This window comes from Rhododendron vialii, chromosome 1a (assembly GCF_030253575.1).
Source record: "Rhododendron vialii isolate Sample 1 chromosome 1a, ASM3025357v1".
Classification (NCBI taxonomy): domain Eukaryota; kingdom Viridiplantae; phylum Streptophyta; class Magnoliopsida; order Ericales; family Ericaceae; genus Rhododendron; species Rhododendron vialii.
The window spans coordinates 46,236,671-46,254,665 of NC_080557.1; the positions used below are offsets into that span (position 1 = coordinate 46,236,671).

The window sequence follows — 17,995 nt, forward strand, 5'->3', positions numbered from 1 at the left end:
GGGCGTGCTATGCTTTGATACATGGAAATAGAGTTGTGCTTTTACCATCACCTACGGGTTTTGATAAGATGATAAGCGTTTGATCCTATAAGTGGTATCAGTGTCAAGATCGCGGGTTCAACTCCCCTGGATGGCATGTTGCTTGCGGCCATTGTTGGTCGCAGGCCAGGCCAGCATCCTGCCCACGCGAGTCGAACTGTGGCGCTTGGGGCCTACTATGCTTTGATATAAGGAAATAGAGTTGCTCTTTTACCACCACCTACAAGTTTTAGTAAGATGATAAACGCTTGATCCTACGGTCCTGATTTTTTAGTTTTATTTTTTATCGATTAGCCTCTCAACGGATTCGATTCTACAATATGAACGATTCTCATCACCGAGATGAGGTCCGTGGTGGAACCCACTGCTGTTGTGAACGGCACCATGTTTCATCTTCATTCTTGATACTCCATTAATTATAATGACGCAATTGCGATGAGTTTGAGGCTTGTGCATGCTTCACGCACTTTCTAAAATGGGGATTATTCTATTCAGCAATTGACCACTAAAATATCATGTACTCATCTCACGGATATAATCCAAATGGGTGGGTGTTGATCTGTTGTCCCTAAAATTCCTTCTTTTTTTTTTTTTTTGATAACTCACCACTAATCCCGGGGCCCTAATGTTAAAAAAAAATAAAAATGGATGGGAATCAAATACACAATCGTAATTATTTACTTTTTAGATTCCTCTCGTCACGATAAAACAATAATCCTCAAAAAAATCGACCAAAAACTAACAAATGAGAATTTTTTTTGAATAAGACCAAAAAAATAAGCCAAATGACTTATTAGCCGAAAGACCCAACATGATCTCGTGGATGTGAATCGAATACACAAGACCTCCAAATAAATTCGTTCATGGAACAAATGAAAGAATCCCAGTAGAAGATGGGTCTTTCGGGTTGCCAAATTATACGCCCGCATCCAAATATCCAATTCATATTGATAGTCATCAAGAACACACTCACTCACTCATAAGTCATAATTACAACTCGGAACTTTTTTGGACAAGGGATCGAGTCAGTCTCCGAGATATACTGTACATGTTAGTAAAAAGGTAAGCTGCAAGATCTAACTGGGATTGTTTTGGTTCCCAAACCATTTCCGGGAAGAGAAACAGAGAGCAAAGAAAGCAGAAAGATAGAATCATAAAAAAGTAGTTTTGAGGTCTTGGAATCTAACAGCAAATCCGAATTTAAGCATATAAAATTGCCGCACCATTAATTTCCTTTGTTTAAGCATATATATATAATGTTTTGCAGCCTTAGATGTAGTACTAATTATGGAAGGATGAGACCACATAAATTTTTTTTTTTCCGATGGTTAAGGGTGTTTGGGTCAATTTTTGCGCACCTCAACTAATCCCGTCATCGGTCCGGTAAAAAGCAGACTATCTATGTCAGGATTAGGGGCTTCACAATAAATTGACTTCAAGAAACAAACTCTTGATTGATTGTGTGAGAGCAAACCTACCGGGCACCAACCGAAATAGCCTTGAGGCTATAAATAAATGGATCTACTCAAACACGGAATTGAGTATGTTGCATTTTAACAGAGGAAGATGGGGTAAGGGAAAGTAGAGGAGGAATATATATCATTGTCCTTTGTCTGTTTGAATTCATCACCCCACTCATTTTGTTCACCAAAGTTTATATTCATTGTATGTGGAAAATATGACGCATTATTCGGATCACTTGCTTTCCCATCTGGTTTCTTATAGGAGGTACACAGTGTGTGTATATATATATACACACACATACACGGAAACGGCTACAGTACATGGTCCAAAAAAAGGGGTGTGTACCGGAGATTTTCATGTTGTATAGATAATCTGTTTGACGAGCCATCAAGATGAATGATTATCGAGTTGAAATGGACCCAAAATAGTACATGGTCCAAAAAAAGGGGTGTGTACTGGAGATTTTCATGTTGTATAGATAATCTGTTTGACGAGCCATCAAGATGAATGATTATCGAGTTGAAATGGACCCAAAATGAGGCGGGAATAATCCAATTAGATTTACTTATTGCATTTTTACAAAATGGGATTCTTAGTAATAAAAAAGAAAAAAAGAAAACAGGCATGTTGACTTCAGTCTACGTGAATTCCACAATTCATGTTAGAATTTACAATTCTTAATTATAATTTCTCGCAAGAGTTGATCCTGGTGAAAGATAAAATAGAATGCAATTTTGATCGGAACTCATTTTTTCTCGACATAAATGTGTTTTGAGAACTTATCAAATTTATCCCGTCAACATAATTTTCGATGCAGCTAATGTTTTCAACGAGTTTTAAAAAATAAATCACCTATACAATATGAAAACGAACCTTATCTATCTCAAAATCGTACCTCTGCTCAAGGTCTCAATAATTTTTTTTTTTTTTTTATCTATCCCTCTTTGCCCATTACCCCCAAAATCGCTCTCAAAACACAAACCGAACATATTCGGTGATCCCCAAAAAGACCTACAAGAACTTGAAAAAGACCGTCCAGTACTTCTTCCTCTTGGAGGATCCTATTTGATAATGTCGTGGCCATGAAGGGGGAGAGTTGGTGTTTCCACTAAAAACGTCTTTCCAAATTCCAGGGCCCTAAAGACCGTTGCAGTCATTTTCAACCATTTCCTTTTGTTTAATGGACAATCATTAATGTCATTACTTACCCAAAAAGAAATCATTAATGTCATTAACTTAGGGTTACCCCATTCCAGTAAAAAATCTTAACTTCATGCTCACAATACAAAAATAGAAAAAACATCCATAAAAGTAAAATCATGAGTCTTGCCAGCAAAGAGAATAAGTTATTCACGTATCTGTGTAATCTCAATCGTTTGTTTCGGCAATCAATGGTTGAGATATGTTTTTAAAATTTGACCGGTAATAAATAAGAGTAGTTATTACCTACCGGTAATAGTTTGTTTGTCATCTGGATCGTCCAAAATACTTTTGGACGGCTGAGATTTAGCTCTGTAAAACTTATTCGCGGCTCCTCTGTGAATAAGTTTTTCTTGCCAATAAATATGTCTTATAAAAGTCTAGGAACACACCATCTGGGTGCTACTCCTAACACAGTTGAGTCCGAAATCGTTGGATATATATGGACCCATATGCATCAAGCGGCTCTCTATGTATAGTTTTGTCTGGAGTTGCATTTTAAAAGTTGCGTTCGTATCGTTACTCTCTATCCTAATCTAGTAATCTTTAACACTCCCGACAAATTTGAATCATTATTTGGGTTAAAAGCAACAAACCGGATTTCCTCCATGTATATCTTCTCCCATACAAATACATTTAGAGAATCATTTTCGATGATTGATCATGTTATCATTTTGCCTTCTCTTTTTTTGCCGTGCCCTGTTTTGTTTTTTACCTCTTTATGAGTATTGAACTCATCCCTCCAGAGTGAAGAAAGGCAAAAGAAAGCATGAGAAATGATTGGAAATCAATCCCAATAATCACCCTGAGATCACACTACTAATTTTCAATGTCTGCTGTTGGGTGTTGATTTGGCCCAAATTTTGCCTGGAATTAGGAATAGGATAGGGTTGGAGGGTGGCAAACCAGGGAGATGGACCCGGGCATCTGTTTTTTGTTTTGTTTTTTTGATCATCAAAAGTTAGTATTGCTAGAATAGTTTGATTAACACTTCAGAACTCCTGAATTCCCTTCTCGGTAGCTAAGTGGACACTTGATGCCATTGTGCCAAAGGTCTATGCACTATGTTTTTGTTTGTTTTGCTTACCTTTCATTCATCTACTAGTCGATATAGAAATTGACTCCTAGCTCAGTTGATAGGGCAGATAAATTAGGATTTTATCTGCATCCTCTTTTTCCTAGGATAATACCAAAATATAAATATAAAAAGTTAGGGAAAAGACTTTCAAAGTCCTCTTATGCTCAAACATTCTCTCATTAAAACTTCTACCCACAGCTATAAATCGATGAAGGATAAAAATAATATAACAAGACTTTTACCCGTAGAAGTATGAATAGATAAATGACTCCATCTTCACCCATTTTTTCCTAGAATTTTATAAACTAGGATTTTCTTGAATAAAAGAAAATCTAATAGATATGAATCTGGAAAATTTATTTCCTATTTAACGTTTGTATAAGTAGACTTTTAAAATGATACGATTTTTTACTTTCTCAATTCCTCTACTGGAGCCAAACTAAAAAGTCCAAAAGAATATAACTTTGTGATCATGATTGGAAAAAAATTCGAAAAAAGGTGGAAATTTTTTTGACTTATCAAACCAAGGCTAAATATGACTTGATGAAAATAAGTTGGAAACCATTAAGGATGCTGGGCAGAAAAGAAGGGGGACAATGGCAATTGAGGTGTAGGTTGTCATACCTTTTAGCAGCTAAAATGATTGAAATGACAAGGGTCTTGGCTTGGGAGGGTAAAGTTCAATTTCAGGGTTGGGGAAAAGAGAGATTGGTATGGCAGAGAGAGAGAGAGAGAGAGAGAGAGAGAGAAGAGATGATGAGATTCATGGGAAGATAAGGAAGGCAATTTCCTCACCATAAATCATATTGTTTGCCATCAATAGGCTACCCAAGAAAAAGGGGCATTCTCACAAGGGGAAGATTTATTGGAAGTAAAATTCCACACCAAATCCAAATGAGTTCATACTTCAAAAAATAAAAAAAAAACACCCATTTGCAGACTTGTTTCTGTGTGTCTCGACATTGGATCAGTATGTTCATCACTTAAGACCTACCAAAATAAAATTTAAACATTTACTACTACTACTTCTTTCTAAAGGTCTTGAAAAATAAAGTTTATTTTCGTGTTCAGATCCACAAAAAATTCTTGATTCGTAATTTGTTTTACTATCTTTATAAAAAATCTATGCCAATTAGCGAATAATTTACTTAATCTTAACTTTTTACACTAATTGCCTGTGATAAGGTGGTTGAAGTCATTTGATGTGGTCACAACTATAAAGGCAAAATAAGGCAAAATAAAACTTGGTTTTTGAATGTCATCAATTTATTTTTTCAGGAAGGAATACTCTCCCGGCCCATTCTAAAAAAGTTATCCAGTCAACGAAAATCTAAACATGCTGTACTTTTATAATAATAAAAAAGAAAAATGATTTTGCCACTCCTTTTTTTATTAACGTCACTCTATTGCAAGTGTATTTTTACACCAAAAATACATTTACACTTGGAGGGGAGTAACGTAAACAAAGAAGAGAGAGACAAAATCATCAGCCATAAAAAAAAGATGCTAATCTTTTTTGAATGTGAAACAGCTCATTGATACTCCGTAATAATTTGCAAAAGAAAATTTGAACTTTTATTCACAAGAATGCATTATTTTTTTAAAATTCTCATTTTGTAGACCGAACAGTTCTTTTGTGACTGAGTGAATAAGGTATATAGTAGGAAATTAGATTTTGGCACTTATGTTTCAGCTACATGCATTCCATTTTGTGTCTTAATCATGTGAGATTACAAAACAAATTGTATAGTACCACTGGCTAAAACTAGAGTGCCAAAATCACATCCCTATATAATAATGTCCTTAATTAGATATTCATCAAGTGGTCCCAGGTTTATATTTTCTTAGGAAAAAGTAAGTATCCTTTTAATGTGGAGAAAAATAAGAAATGTAGAGATTTGGGCAATCTTTCCTTTTTTCTTTTTTTTTGATTTGTTTTTCAAATCACACCCAAAGACAGTACACAGTAGCTGTAAATCGAACGGGATGCGTAGGATAACTCGAGAATCCATCAATGATGCGCACTAGGCACCCTGCGCACCCTGCTCTCTCTCTCATCGACCAAGCTGCTCTCTTCTGTATATATAATGGAAGTTTCAAACTCAAACAACTGCGAATTCTGTTAGCTCTCCTTCGCATACACTGCTGACTGCACTCTCTCTCTCTCTCTCTAGAAAGTAAAGCAACGAGACCTCTCGTCGTCAATGTCGTCGGACATAAGTTAATTTTGTGAATTTTCTGTTCTTCTCATTCAAACACTCGCCTTAGGGCTTTTGAAAAAAGACTCCAAATTTCCATAAATTCTACCACTTCTGGAGTTCAATGGCGGTTGTTTTGATTTGGAGTAGTCCGTGTAGCGTTCCTAGTAGCTGATTTCATGAGTTTGATAGGTCACGTGGGTCAGTGAACTCTTTCAAGATCTTAGCTTTTTTGTTTTTTTCTTTGCCTTAAAGTTTTATTTTCAAGATTTCCCCTAGGGTGTCGAAGGACTTGATTTTTTCAAACAATTCCAACGGTTTCTTTGAATTTGATGGCGATATGTCACGAGGGCTTAATTGGAACTGATTTCACGAGTTTAATAAGTTACTTGGGTTGCTGAGCTCTTGCAAGATTTTGGATATTTTTTTCCTGTGTTCGGGTTTTAGCTTGTGTTGTTTGAGTGAGGTTATGGGGTTGGAGGATCTGTTGCTTTTTCAGACGGCGGGACCGCCAATAAAGCGGCGAGCAGGGTTGCGAAGGAAGCAGGCTGGTAGAGGTTCTTACAGAGGTAGCTAGGCTAGAGGTGGAGGTGGTGGTGAATTCAGTGGGAATTAGGGTTTTTTTTTTCAGTGACGAGTGGTTAGGGGAATTGGATTAACGTTCTTTTGAATATAGACCAGATGGGTACTCACTTACACCAAGCACTCAGGGCCCTTTGTCTCAACACTGACTGGAAGTATGCTGTCTTTTGGAAACTCAAACATCGAGCTCGAATGTAATCTCATTTCCTTCTACTTTTACTTCATTTGAAATTTAGTTTTTCCTATGACATGTATGGATATCAATGTGAATAGTTTAGTGAGTATAATTGGATTTAGGGTTGTTATTTAAACTTGGGTTTATAATTTCATGAAGGCATATTTAAGTAGGTCTAAACTATAAAATCTGAGGTACTTGAATTTGGACCAATTGTTTCTATAATTGGCGTTTTGAGTTTTTCTTCAATTATGTGCACATATCAAACTGGCTTGCTCTTGTGTCTATTTCTGTTTCTACTTTCTACACTTTTCTGTTTCAAGAAAGTCATTCAACAGTTGAAAGCCCAATGACCATTTTGATATCTTGATGGTTGTGATCCCTAGTCCCTACCCTTGAATTTGATAAAAAAAATATATATTGGCGCAGAAATAAATGGGTCCTTGATATCTTCTTATGGTTACTTCTGTCGTGGAAAATGTTTTTTTCAAGTGTATCAATTTTCGTGACTCAATTTGGTAAGAAAATACTGTGTTTTGTCTGCCCTGCTGCCTGGTGTAGCAATTTACATTTGAGTTAGTCCATTCCATTCTGTCACAATAATACTCAATACTCTTCATTGTTATTCTGAACGTTGGATTTCTGGTAGGGTGCTGACTTGGGAGGATGCTTACTATGACAACCACGAGTTATATGGTCCTCCGGAAAACATGTGCTTCCCTGGAATGGGGGATAACTTGATTGATTGGCATTCACGTGATCCTCTTGGGTTAGAGGTGGCAAAGATGTCATGTCACGTTTACTCTCTTGGTGAAGGGTATGAAATAAAACAATTGATGGAAGTTATATTTTATATTTTTATAATTGGACCTCAACCCCAACCCATGCTAAGTGCTCTGTGCACCAGCTTTTCGGTGAAGTTTTTCTTAAGTTAACTGAGTTTTTGAAAAATTTGCCTTTCCTTTGACATACCCGTTCTTGTAGGCCTAAAACCTTCATGTTTGCCATCCTAATTATGAAATCAGTTTGAAAGGAAAATTCTTCAAGAATGAAAATTTTCACTCTAACGCTATATTTATCAAATTGTTAAACAGGGTTATTGGAAAGGTGGCAGTTACTGGAAAGCATACGTGGATTTTTGCAGATAACTGTGTGACAGATTCATGTTCACCATTTGAGGTGAGAAATTATTTGGTGATACTATAGCACTGTAAAACACATGCGCTATACCATGTGGGAAGGACCCCTAATTTGTTTCTCCACGCCACCTCTTTTATTTAGTTGAGCTTTCTATTTGTTCTTATTTCATAATATTGGTAATTTTCCAGCATTATGATGGGTGGCAAACTCAGTTTTCAGCTGGGATTAAGGTGTGCTTTCTTATCCTTTTTCCTCTCAAAGTTTAGTAACTGATATTACACACTACTAATGCACTTATGTTAGGCCTAGGCACACAAGTACACAACATTGATAATTTGTGGAGTCTTGATGTTAATAGTAGCTCTAGAGGTTTGTGAACACACGATGATCTTATCTAGTAAAACAGCAATCATTGTGGGTCATCATGATTGTAACATGGATTCCTCCCTCTGATATCAATTGGGTTCGTAGTCGGTAGTCCAGACTTTTATGTACCCAAGACTCTCCATGTAGTCTCCCAACGTGGTGCTTAGCGCACCTCAATGAAGGTTGGTTCGTTGCTCCCCTTTTATCCTCTGACATCCTCGACTCCTCGCTAGGGGATCACTCGACCATGAAACCACTAGTTCCCTTCTGGTGCCTTGAAACAACGACCCCACGTTGTAGTATCCTTAAGTCCACGGCCGTGAACACGGATAAGTCAGTTGGCTCTGATACCATGATTATCACCATCGACTTTGTCACCAAAGGATAGCCTACGTTATCAATCGGCTTCATTGTCTCCACTTATATACCCAAGGCTCCCTATGTGAATTTTGACGTCTAACTGACTCAAGTTCAACATACAGTAACATTACAAACTTGTGAATTGCAAATTAAGTCGAAGTTACTTGGCTTTGTAAATCAACACATTGGTGCAATGCCACTGCTACTTGGTAGTTGGTCCTGTGATTTAATTGTATTGGGCTTCTGGCTGTGGAGTAGGACAAAGAAATAAAGTGGCTTTGTGCTGCACAGAAGCTCGAACAATATGTATCATGTGATTATGGGGTTGTTTGGTGTGTCGTCGTTCAGTCGATTGTGAAACATGTCTTGTGAAAACTATAAGAGAGAACTGTTATTGGAAACTTCGTTTCTAAAGCTTCTGATTTTAGAAGAATTTTCTTTACAGCTAATACTCTTTGGTCCTCATATCATCTGTTTTATTTGACATGTTTCCTGAACAGTATCTCTTTGTCACTTGTTTTCAGACTGTTGTGGTGGTGGCTGTGGTTCCGCACGGCGTTGTACAACTTGGCTCTATGAATAAAGTAGGACAATTTCTATTGCTACACAGTCACTTCCATTCATTATATTTGCGACATGCTTGATGTCAGTACTATGCTTCATATTGTAATAGACCTTCCTTGGTTGGTCAGCGCTCCTTGTATTCTCATGTTTGGGTATGGAGTTAATTATAGATTATTAGTTTTTTGTCCTACCTTTATTACTCTTTTAACCCTTGAATCTTGGGAGTTTATATGTTTTTACTAGGTTTTTCATTGTATTGTTGATAAAAAGTAAAGAGAAACCCCCTCATGTGTTTTGAAACTTTGAGCTAGAAAATTTTGTCAAGTTCCAAATTATACTATAGGATCTTATAGCTGTTGGATTTGCGAATCAAATTGTCAAGTGAAAACTTATTTGCACACACCTTATCACTTTTACAAATGGAAATTGTGAAATGCTTTGGTTGGATTGAATCAATTAGTTATCAAACAGCACCCGAGTTAATATTTCCAGCCCTCTTAACCCTTTTGTACTCCCATTCTCAGAGTTGTTTTCAATTATCAGTGAAACTTTTTAGTTTTTACCAACTGCCACCTTTTTTCATTACAGCTGCAACAAGGTGTCTACAACTTGTCTGTGTTCTGTTAAGTTGCTCACTCACATGCAGGGCAAAACTTCACCATCTGCTTTAGTGTTGTTTATGTTTTGTTGGATCTTGCAATTTTTTCGGATATTTTCTGCTTGCTCTTGTATTTTATGCAAGATTTTCGTATGATTCAATGATTTGCTTGTTGAATATGAGGTAGACAGTTTACTTCTCATACTTCATGATTCAAGCATCAAATACATCCAGTATACTTTCTGCTTGTTTTAACTCCATGGAAAAAGTTTTTTCGCCCTACCCATTTTTTTCTTATGTTGGACTGTTGAAATGTGCACCTTACATTCACTTTCTGAAGTCAAGCCTACTCATCAGTTGCTCGGTTGCTCCTACTTTGTATTTTTGTTCTTTTCTTTCATCTGAGAGGAGCAGATCCCTGAGGACTTGAAGCTAGTAAACCATATCAGAGATGCCTTCTTTGCAGTTCAAGATTCGCAAATGGGGTGTACTCCTTGCATAATTCAGAGTACTCTGGGGCCTTCCTCTTCCTCATGTCTGGTAAGTCTTTGTCTCCACGAACACACCTGTTGAGCATAAAATAATCTCCTGATGGATCTTTCTTTCCCCAGTCAAATATATCTACGATAAGTTCAGGATCTGGAAATTTTCATGATTGCGTAAGCAACATTGGTATACCTGTGAACAAGGAGAAGAGTCGGAAGACTATAATAAGGTCTCGCACATCTTCCTCAATTACAAACCTTGCTGATTTTTCTTTCATTCAACCATCGCCTGGTGATTTGCTAAAGAAGACAGTTGAAGCAAGCAGTAAGGATGGAGGACTTGAATTATCAACATTAGGGGGTCATGTAAGTAGCAACCTACTACAAGCAAGTCCCGAATTTTACTTTTCAGAGCAGCAGAAATATCAGAATGACATGCAAGTTCAGGATGTTTTGGAAAATACCATAGATTTCCCTACAGAAATTGATATTTTGAAGTCATTGAAAACACCATTCAAGTTTTCTACTGACTGTGAGCTGTATGAAGTACTTGGGCCAGCTTTTCAGAAACAGAATAGTTCTTGTGATTGGGAGTCAGAAAAGACTTTTACCGAAAAAACTATTGAGATGCCAGATGGAATGGACTGTAGTAGCCTGTTGACAGGAGAAACTGGCTCAGAGCATCTTCTAGAAGCAGTGGTGGCTAACGTTGTCCGTAGTACAAGTGATGATAGAAGTGAAAAATCATTATATAGTTCGCCAAAGTCCCTGTTGACTTCTGAAAAAATGCCACAGCCAACGTGTGATAAGGTTACTGTTAGTGCAGTTGGGTATTCATATGACCAATCTTTTGTAGAAAAGGACACATTGCACTCCTTGGGCTCTGAGTCTTTTGGTGTGAGCTCTTCAATGGGCTTTTCGTCAAGGAGTCATAGTGCATTTAGTGAGCAGCTGAACAGTGCACAAGAACCAGCTAAGGGCAATAAGAAGAGGGCTAGACCAGGTGAAAATGGTAGGCCGAGGCCAAGGGACAGACAATTGATCCAAGATCGTATTAAGGAGTTGAGAGAGCTTGTGCCCAATGGATCAAAGGTACTTTCCATCATTCTTTTTCACCTCTTAGATTTGCGCGTCTTGTTTATCCGTCTCTCTACTTTTCTCTTTAACATTTTCTGGGCTGACTCTTTTGATATTTACAGTGCAGTATTGATTTACTTCTGGAGCGCACAATCAAGCATATGCTCTTTATGCAAAGCATCGCTAAGCATGCTGACAAACTAAGTAAATGCGTAGAGTCAAAGGTAAGGTTCGGCGTCCTGTTTCTTCAGTTGAACACCGATTGCATTTGTTTGATAGTGTCCATGCCTTGCACGCCCGCAATTGGTAATAGATAGAAATTCGTTAGGACAAATAAATTGGAAGATAAGAATTGTTGCTAGGAACCTAAATTATTTTGTGTGCTTTCTCTGGGGCTTTTAATTTTGAACATGCTTTTTGCTAGTTGTTGAATTCAGCTTTTAGTAGTTGAAGGCAAGAAAGTGTCATTCATGGACAACATATAAGTTGCCTTGTGTTGAACTTGACTAGTCTCCCAAAGCAAGAAACTCTGATTCAACCTACCATCTTCAGTCATGATTTTCCTGATAAGTTGCCTTGTGTTGTTGATTCTACAGTTGCACGACAAAGGAACAAGTTTAGGAGGCTTACCCGGATATGATCAGGGTTCAAGCTGGGCAATGGAAGTGGGAAGTCACCTGAAAGTTTGCCCTATAATGGTAGAGAACATTAACGTGAATGGGCAAATGCTGATTGAGGTATAGCCTCGTCAGATATACATTAAGTTCTTCTTGGATTAAATAGGAGAGAAGGAAAATTCTTATAAGAGATGTTGCTTTCAAGTGAGCAGCATCTCAGAGCAAATCCCGTGTAGTATTTCTGATTCTAGATGTGGAGTAATAGTTCTGCTGGATCCATGCAGATGTTGTGTGAGGAAAGTGGCCATTTTCTTGAGATTGCAGAAGCCATCAGGAGCATTGGTCTAGCGATTTTGAAAGGTGTAGCGGAAGCTTTTGGGAAAACAACACGAATGAGTTTTGTGGTTGAGGTACAGTCCTAGTTTTGGCTGGGTATCTGTAAATTTATTTTTGTTCACCCTCCACTTAAGCGGGTGAACATTACTCTCCTCCCTATTGGTTGAAATGGTGTACATCCCATCACAACATCACAAAGTGATGTTTTTTTTACCAAAAAGTCTATTGCAGGGGTGAGACCTACACCATTTCAACCAATAAAAAGGAGGGTAAACAAAATTGCACTCATGTCTGTAGCCCACTAAAGATACAAAGCTTGCATTTTAGGTTCTAAATATGAGATCACTTGATTATGAATGAACGAATTTACTTGGTCTTTTCTTTCTGATGGCACATCATACATTGATGTTTGCTTCAACCTGTGCTAATCATATAGCATATGAACTTGTTCCAATTGGAGCATGTCGCCAAGACCAAAATGGGGAAGCCACATTTGGATGCAAGACAGGCTAAAAGGTTTTAAAGAGCAAAATCTTCTGTTGTTTCAGTTTTTGGAATATTTTCACTATCTCATAGGCTTGATACGACCTCCATAACAGAGTCTGCTAGCAAACCTCTTGATGTTTGTGCATGAGTGGACTTCATCTGAGCAAATATTACTGCAAGCTCCTTCTGCCAATATGTGTAAATAAGGTTTCCAATTTTGTGAAAATTGCAGGGGCAGAATAACAGAAGCATGCATCGGATGGATGTGTTGTGGTCACTTGTGCAGATATTGCAACCCAAGACAACGGTTTAGCAGCTATGACAAATACTGAACTGAAAATCAAATCAAGCGCAGAAGGTAGAGGCTTCCATGTGGATTCTGAAGATATTAGGAGTTTGTCGCCCCTATATAAGTTGATAACCATGTAAAGATTTGCCTTTTCTTTTTTGCTGTTGTGTGTGGAGATGGTATCTTGTTCTTTTTTGGTTTTGTGTTTTTTTATCTGTGTTGTTTTGTGTACCACGGATTTTTTTTGACCTTGTTTGTCCTCTTGGATCAATTTTTGAGAGGCATGGTAATTGCATATCGTTTTTTACCAGCAATTTAATCATGTGGGTAAGTAGTCTATGCAACTTTTCTTATTGATGTTTGTCCTATTCTTTTGGTTGTTCTTGTTGACGTTTGACTATCTCCAGTCAAGTGGAGTTAGGCCAAGCTCAATTTTGGTTATTTAAGCATGAGTTATTATTAGAACTGTGGCTCATATGTTAAGTATGAAGAGATACTAAGGAGTTCTAAAAAGAAGGCCAGATATTGGAGCGGAGCGGAGCGGAGCGACGGCATCTGGCCCATCACCGATGATCTAGTGAAAGTAGACTAGGCCGAAGGCCCAGGCGTTTCGTAATTTGGGGTATGCCCCCTACGGTATGGTAAGGTATTGTATAAAGGTATTTTTGGGATACTAGCCAAATATAAGGTTAGGGCTAGAATAGAGTAGGTATAAATATTCTATATTGTAAACCTTATTTCGTATTGTGAGCCGCCCTCTCTTTCGTGGATGTACCCGGTATTGAGGAATCATGTATAATTTTGTGTTGATTTTTTTATTGTTTTATACTCGTAAATCGTGGTCATGTGTGATGATCCTAACAGTTATGATGTTGATCTTAAAACCTAGAAAGCACGACTTAGTTCGGATCATTTGCGGTCCTAGATCCAAAATCGAAGTATATTTGCAGCATGAAATCTATAGAATTAACAATTGAATGCTTCTGCTGAACAGATTACCAAACTACTGATATGAACTGCGAAATTCGTATTAGTTACTCGATAAGTGTTTCAACAGCTTAAGACATGAGCAATTACTTGTACAAACAACATCGCCAGAAGCCTTGCTACACAACAGCACAACATTCAGTAACCTCTCCGGTCGGCACCGGCACCCGGCACTTCATAGCTTGAAGTGAGGAAGGGCAGAGTTGACATCTTGTCCTTTGGTCTTGTAATAGGTAAAATACTCATAGCATAGGAATTCCTTGTATATCGCCGGACTTTCCTCTGACAGAAGCTCCTTTATGGGTCCAAAGGGTTTAGCTGTAGCCTTACTGCTAGGAGAGAAGAAGCATGCAACTGATACTCTTGGTCCAATTGGTTGAGCCAAAACTCTGTGCTCCACGCTTACGAACTTGTCATTTGATATGATCTATGCGAAACAGGGTTGAACAAAAGGGAAAATTGAAGTTAGAAAAACCCTTGAACAAATGGAGGAAACCAAGCTCAGCAAATTTGGATTCTACATGATTTCACAGTACTATTTTGGGATTTCGTTTGTTCGTAAATAGAAAATCTGGAGTACTACTAGAATGCATGTTCATGTTTATACATTTGTAAGTACGATTCATACCTGCATGAGATCCCCTATGTTTGCAATGAGGGCGCCAGGAACTGGAGGGACATCGACCCACTGGTTTTTGTGAAGAATTTGGAGGCCGCCGATGTGGTCTTGCAGCAACAAAGTTAGAAAAGTGGTGTCTGAATGCTTGGGAGTGCCCAAGGTCAGGTGCGGCTCGGGGCAAATCGGGTAGTAGAGGGAAGCCAACGCTTCGCTCTTCATGCATTCGATACAAGAAATGTAGTCGCTGCTTAGTCCTAAAGCCTCGGAGAGTAACTCGGCCATTGTCTCCCTCAGCTTAATCATGCATTTCACATACTCTTGCACTTCTTTTCTGCAAATTATTTAAGCGGATGTGTTAGAGAGATTATGCAGAGCGCAGAATATTAGTTACGAATTACTTTGTGGCAGCAACATCGGTGAGTCGAATGAGAAGATGTTCTACTTGTCAAAAAATTAAGCACGGTTGACGGATTTCAAAAAATTCACAAAGAATAGTACCAGAACATATTCTACTATACATAATTTGAAATTTACACTGAGAGAGAGAAGTTTTATCTTATTTTCTTGAATCATGCAGGGTCAGCGGAATATGTTAATGCCAACTACTAACACGTAGTTACGTAATTGAACTAGAAAATATATGTAATTTAGTCCATGAAAAATGAATCCAGTTGGTTAGTTAATTTGTAATAGAGATTGATTCCTTTTTAATCCGTAATTTCAATCAAATTCTTCAAAAGGGAATGAAAAAAGTTAGTCAAAAGGGCACACACCCAAAAAAGGAAAAAACAAAAAACAAAAAAAACAGAACGTTGTGGAATGGAAGGTGATAGGACAATTGACCCATGTGCTACATGATGATATTTTTTTATTTTTTATATAGTCAAAATTAAAAAGTGCTTTCAATAAAGGTAGGTCCAATTTCATGCTTTCAATAAAGAGAATTAGGTCAAATTAGCACAGAAACATAAAAGAAGCCACGGTCAACAACACATCGTACGTACAAGGTTGCCAAAATGTTTGACAATCAAAGAAAAAGGCTAATGGGCTACAAATTTGGTAACTTCTGGCTCTCTCCTGTGCGAGACTAGGGTTCGAGCTCTACATACAAATTTGATAAGATTTTTCTTCAAAAATCCCATACATACGATTAGTGAAATAACACTATATACTGGTAATCACGATCTTTATATCATCTCATGTGGAACTACTAGACCCTTATCACGACTTGTAATCTCTATATACAACAATGTTATGATGATCACTCACATAATACGGCCAACGGGCCAATTGTGTTTTAGTTATCACCATAACATTATAGCTTGATTTACATAACCCGTTTTATCACGCTACATGAATTACCATATCAAATGATACTAAAATATCATCAGAGTAGCTAATAGCTCAAATGTTTGATGCATATATATACAAACACACATTTGTGTGTGTGTGTGATTATACGTATCTGCAAACAAGAGGAATAGCTTGAGGATCCAAATAATCATCATTGAAAACACAAGTCAAAATATCCCTCCAACTAGCCGCATCAAACTCCCTAGGCGGCACATTGCTATTGAACCTGACCCTCCGTCTACTATCCCCGGAATAGTACTCCATCTTGTCCTCTCTCCTCTGCTCATGAAACCTCCTGACTGCCTCCAGCATCGCCTCCATGACCCCGCTCGGCACCCCATGGTTCACCATCCGGAAAAAACCCCACTCGGACGCGGCTGCCCGTATCCCCTCCACCACCTCCCTCCGCCTTGCCCCGTCGAATTCCACCCCGGTGAAGTCCACCGTGGGGAGCTCGAGGGGGGATTCGGGCGGCGGGTTTTCCAGGCTCTCCGGAGGGTGGACGAAGAATCCGGGGAGCTTCTTAACGCCAGCGTCAACTAGTCCCTTGACGCCGGCTTTAGTCTCGTCGAATTCTTTCACTTGCTTGGCCCAGTCGTACTGGGTGTTTACGGGTCGTGCTGGGATCGTTGTGGCGACCATTGTTGCAATGGGAGCTATGGTGTTTTGAGAGAGGGGGAGAGAGAGAGAGAGATTAAAAGTGTGGTGCGTTATGTATTTGGTGAATGTGGGTTGTAGTTAGCTAGGGGCCAAGTAACCCTTTTATAGTGTTAAAATGAATAGTGTCCTATTCTATGACGATGCATGGAAGATTACCTAATGACATGGTCCCCACTATTATGCATGGCATGCTGTCTAGAAGATTACCTAATGACATGGTCCCCACTATTATGCATGGCATGCTATCTAGAAGTGTTATTTGATGCGTCAGGAACACGCAGATTATGTCTGAAGGATATTTGGATGAAGGATTTGTTTTGAGTGATTATAAAAGGAGTGTGGATTTAAAGGTGTATATAGAATGAGGAGTGATATATATGTAGTAAGGGTAGATCCACCTTATAAGAAGGATACGTGCATTTGTAATCCAGTGTTTGGATGATTTTTTAAAAATGAGATATAAAAAGTGGATATGATCGAGGTTCAGATTTGGAACCTCCAAAGTGCTTTTCAATTCCGTTGCAGCAAGTTCATACGAAATTTTGCTCCGATTTTATTAATTGGATCGTCCTCTAATAGACGGTGAGATGGTCCCTTGAATTAGTTGAAATACAAGTAAATATCTATTGTGTGAAGCATTTGATGACTATTGTCTAACGTTGTTTCTTTAATTCGTTGGTAGGAGACCATCACCAACCCTTTGGCGTTTTTTCCTCTCAGCTTCCCAAAAAGATTCCCAAAACGAGAGAAGTGAGAACACAAATTCTTAAAAATCCAACCCATGCAGATTATTACTCCTACTAGTATTTCAAAGAGTAAAAAATCAACGAAGTCAGGCTCCGTTAAAAAGGCAGAAGTTCCCTGTGCTAGCTTTTAAATTAGAGTTTGGACTTCAAGATCTCCTTTTCATTCACTTTTCTTTTCTTTTTAAGTATAAAATATTTTTTAGACGGTTCGTGTAAAAAATCAACTCCAACAAATATCAGTAAGGGCTTTCTCAGAAATCGTAGGAGAAAGCCCTTACTGATATCTGTTGGAGCTGATTTTTTACAGGAACCTTCCAAAAAATATTTTTAAAAAGATGAGCGGTCCGGATCATTTTGCGGGACCCCGATATGGACCCCACAAAAATGTATGTACACGATATGTGCAAAAACATTTGTGTGAGAATCATTACCGTGACTAATATATGTTACCCATGCATGTTTCAAAATCAACGGGTAAAATATAATTTAATCCATACTATATCTTATTACCCAGACTACATTAACATACTATACCGTGTAGTACCGGAAACACGTATTATATCATTTTATATGATT

The 17,995-nt window shown here is 38.1% G+C and overlaps 2 protein-coding genes across 3 annotated transcripts; one reads left to right on the forward strand and one right to left on the reverse strand.

The window, feature by feature from the left end:
- The first annotated feature begins 5,812 nt into the window (after positions 1-5,812).
- LOC131321589 (transcription factor EMB1444-like) lies at positions 5,813-13,373 on the forward strand. 2 transcript variants are annotated; one of them, XM_058352473.1, is made up of 11 exons: positions 5,813-6,755; positions 7,386-7,553; positions 7,831-7,915; positions 8,065-8,106; positions 9,127-9,186; positions 10,179-10,304; positions 10,376-11,341; positions 11,449-11,550; positions 11,923-12,063; positions 12,228-12,353; positions 12,998-13,373. In XM_058352473.1, exons 1-11 carry the CDS (start codon positions 6,661-6,663, stop codon positions 13,076-13,078), a joined length of 1,992 nt encoding a protein of 663 aa, XP_058208456.1. In that variant the 5' UTR covers positions 5,813-6,660; the 3' UTR covers positions 13,079-13,373. The 2 variants fall into 2 exon arrangements, with proteins under 2 accessions (XP_058208456.1, XP_058208464.1); XM_058352481.1 differs by having other exon boundaries at positions 5,858-6,755; positions 12,228-12,364; positions 13,012-13,134.
- Positions 13,374-14,070: 697 nt separating this feature from the next.
- LOC131332192 (1-aminocyclopropane-1-carboxylate oxidase homolog 1-like) lies at positions 14,071-16,756 on the reverse strand. Its single transcript, XM_058366272.1, has 4 exons — positions 16,122-16,756; positions 15,975-16,009; positions 14,670-14,991; positions 14,071-14,468 (listed from the first exon to the last, which is right to left on the reverse strand). Exons 1-4 carry the CDS (start codon positions 16,653-16,655, stop codon positions 14,217-14,219), a joined length of 1,143 nt encoding a protein of 380 aa, XP_058222255.1. The 5' UTR covers positions 16,656-16,756; the 3' UTR covers positions 14,071-14,216.
- Positions 16,757-17,995: the final 1,239 nt, after the last annotated feature.

Excerpts from the sequence above, each read along its gene's own strand:
- LOC131321589 (XM_058352473.1), top strand. The coding sequence starts at position 6,661 with ATGGGTACTCACTTACACCAAGCACTCAGGGCCCTTTGTCTCAACACT. Across the intron at positions 8,107-9,126 it reads AGTTTTCAGCTGGGATTAAG|ACTGTTGTGGTGGTGGCTGT; the intron begins GTGTGCTTTCTT and ends ACTTGTTTTCAG. Across the intron at positions 9,187-10,178 it reads AACTTGGCTCTATGAATAAA|ATCCCTGAGGACTTGAAGCT; the intron begins GTAGGACAATTT and ends TGAGAGGAGCAG.
- LOC131332192 (XM_058366272.1), bottom strand. The coding sequence starts at position 16,655 with ATGGTCGCCACAACGATCCCAGCACGACCCGTAAACACCCAGTACGAC. Across the intron at positions 16,010-16,121 it reads TTCCTCTTGTTTGCAGATAC|CGTGATAAAACGGGTTATGT; the intron begins GTATAATCACAC and ends TAATTCATGTAG. Across the intron at positions 14,469-14,669 it reads ACATAGGGGATCTCATGCAG|ATCATATCAAATGACAAGTT; the intron begins GTATGAATCGTA and ends TGTTTCGCATAG.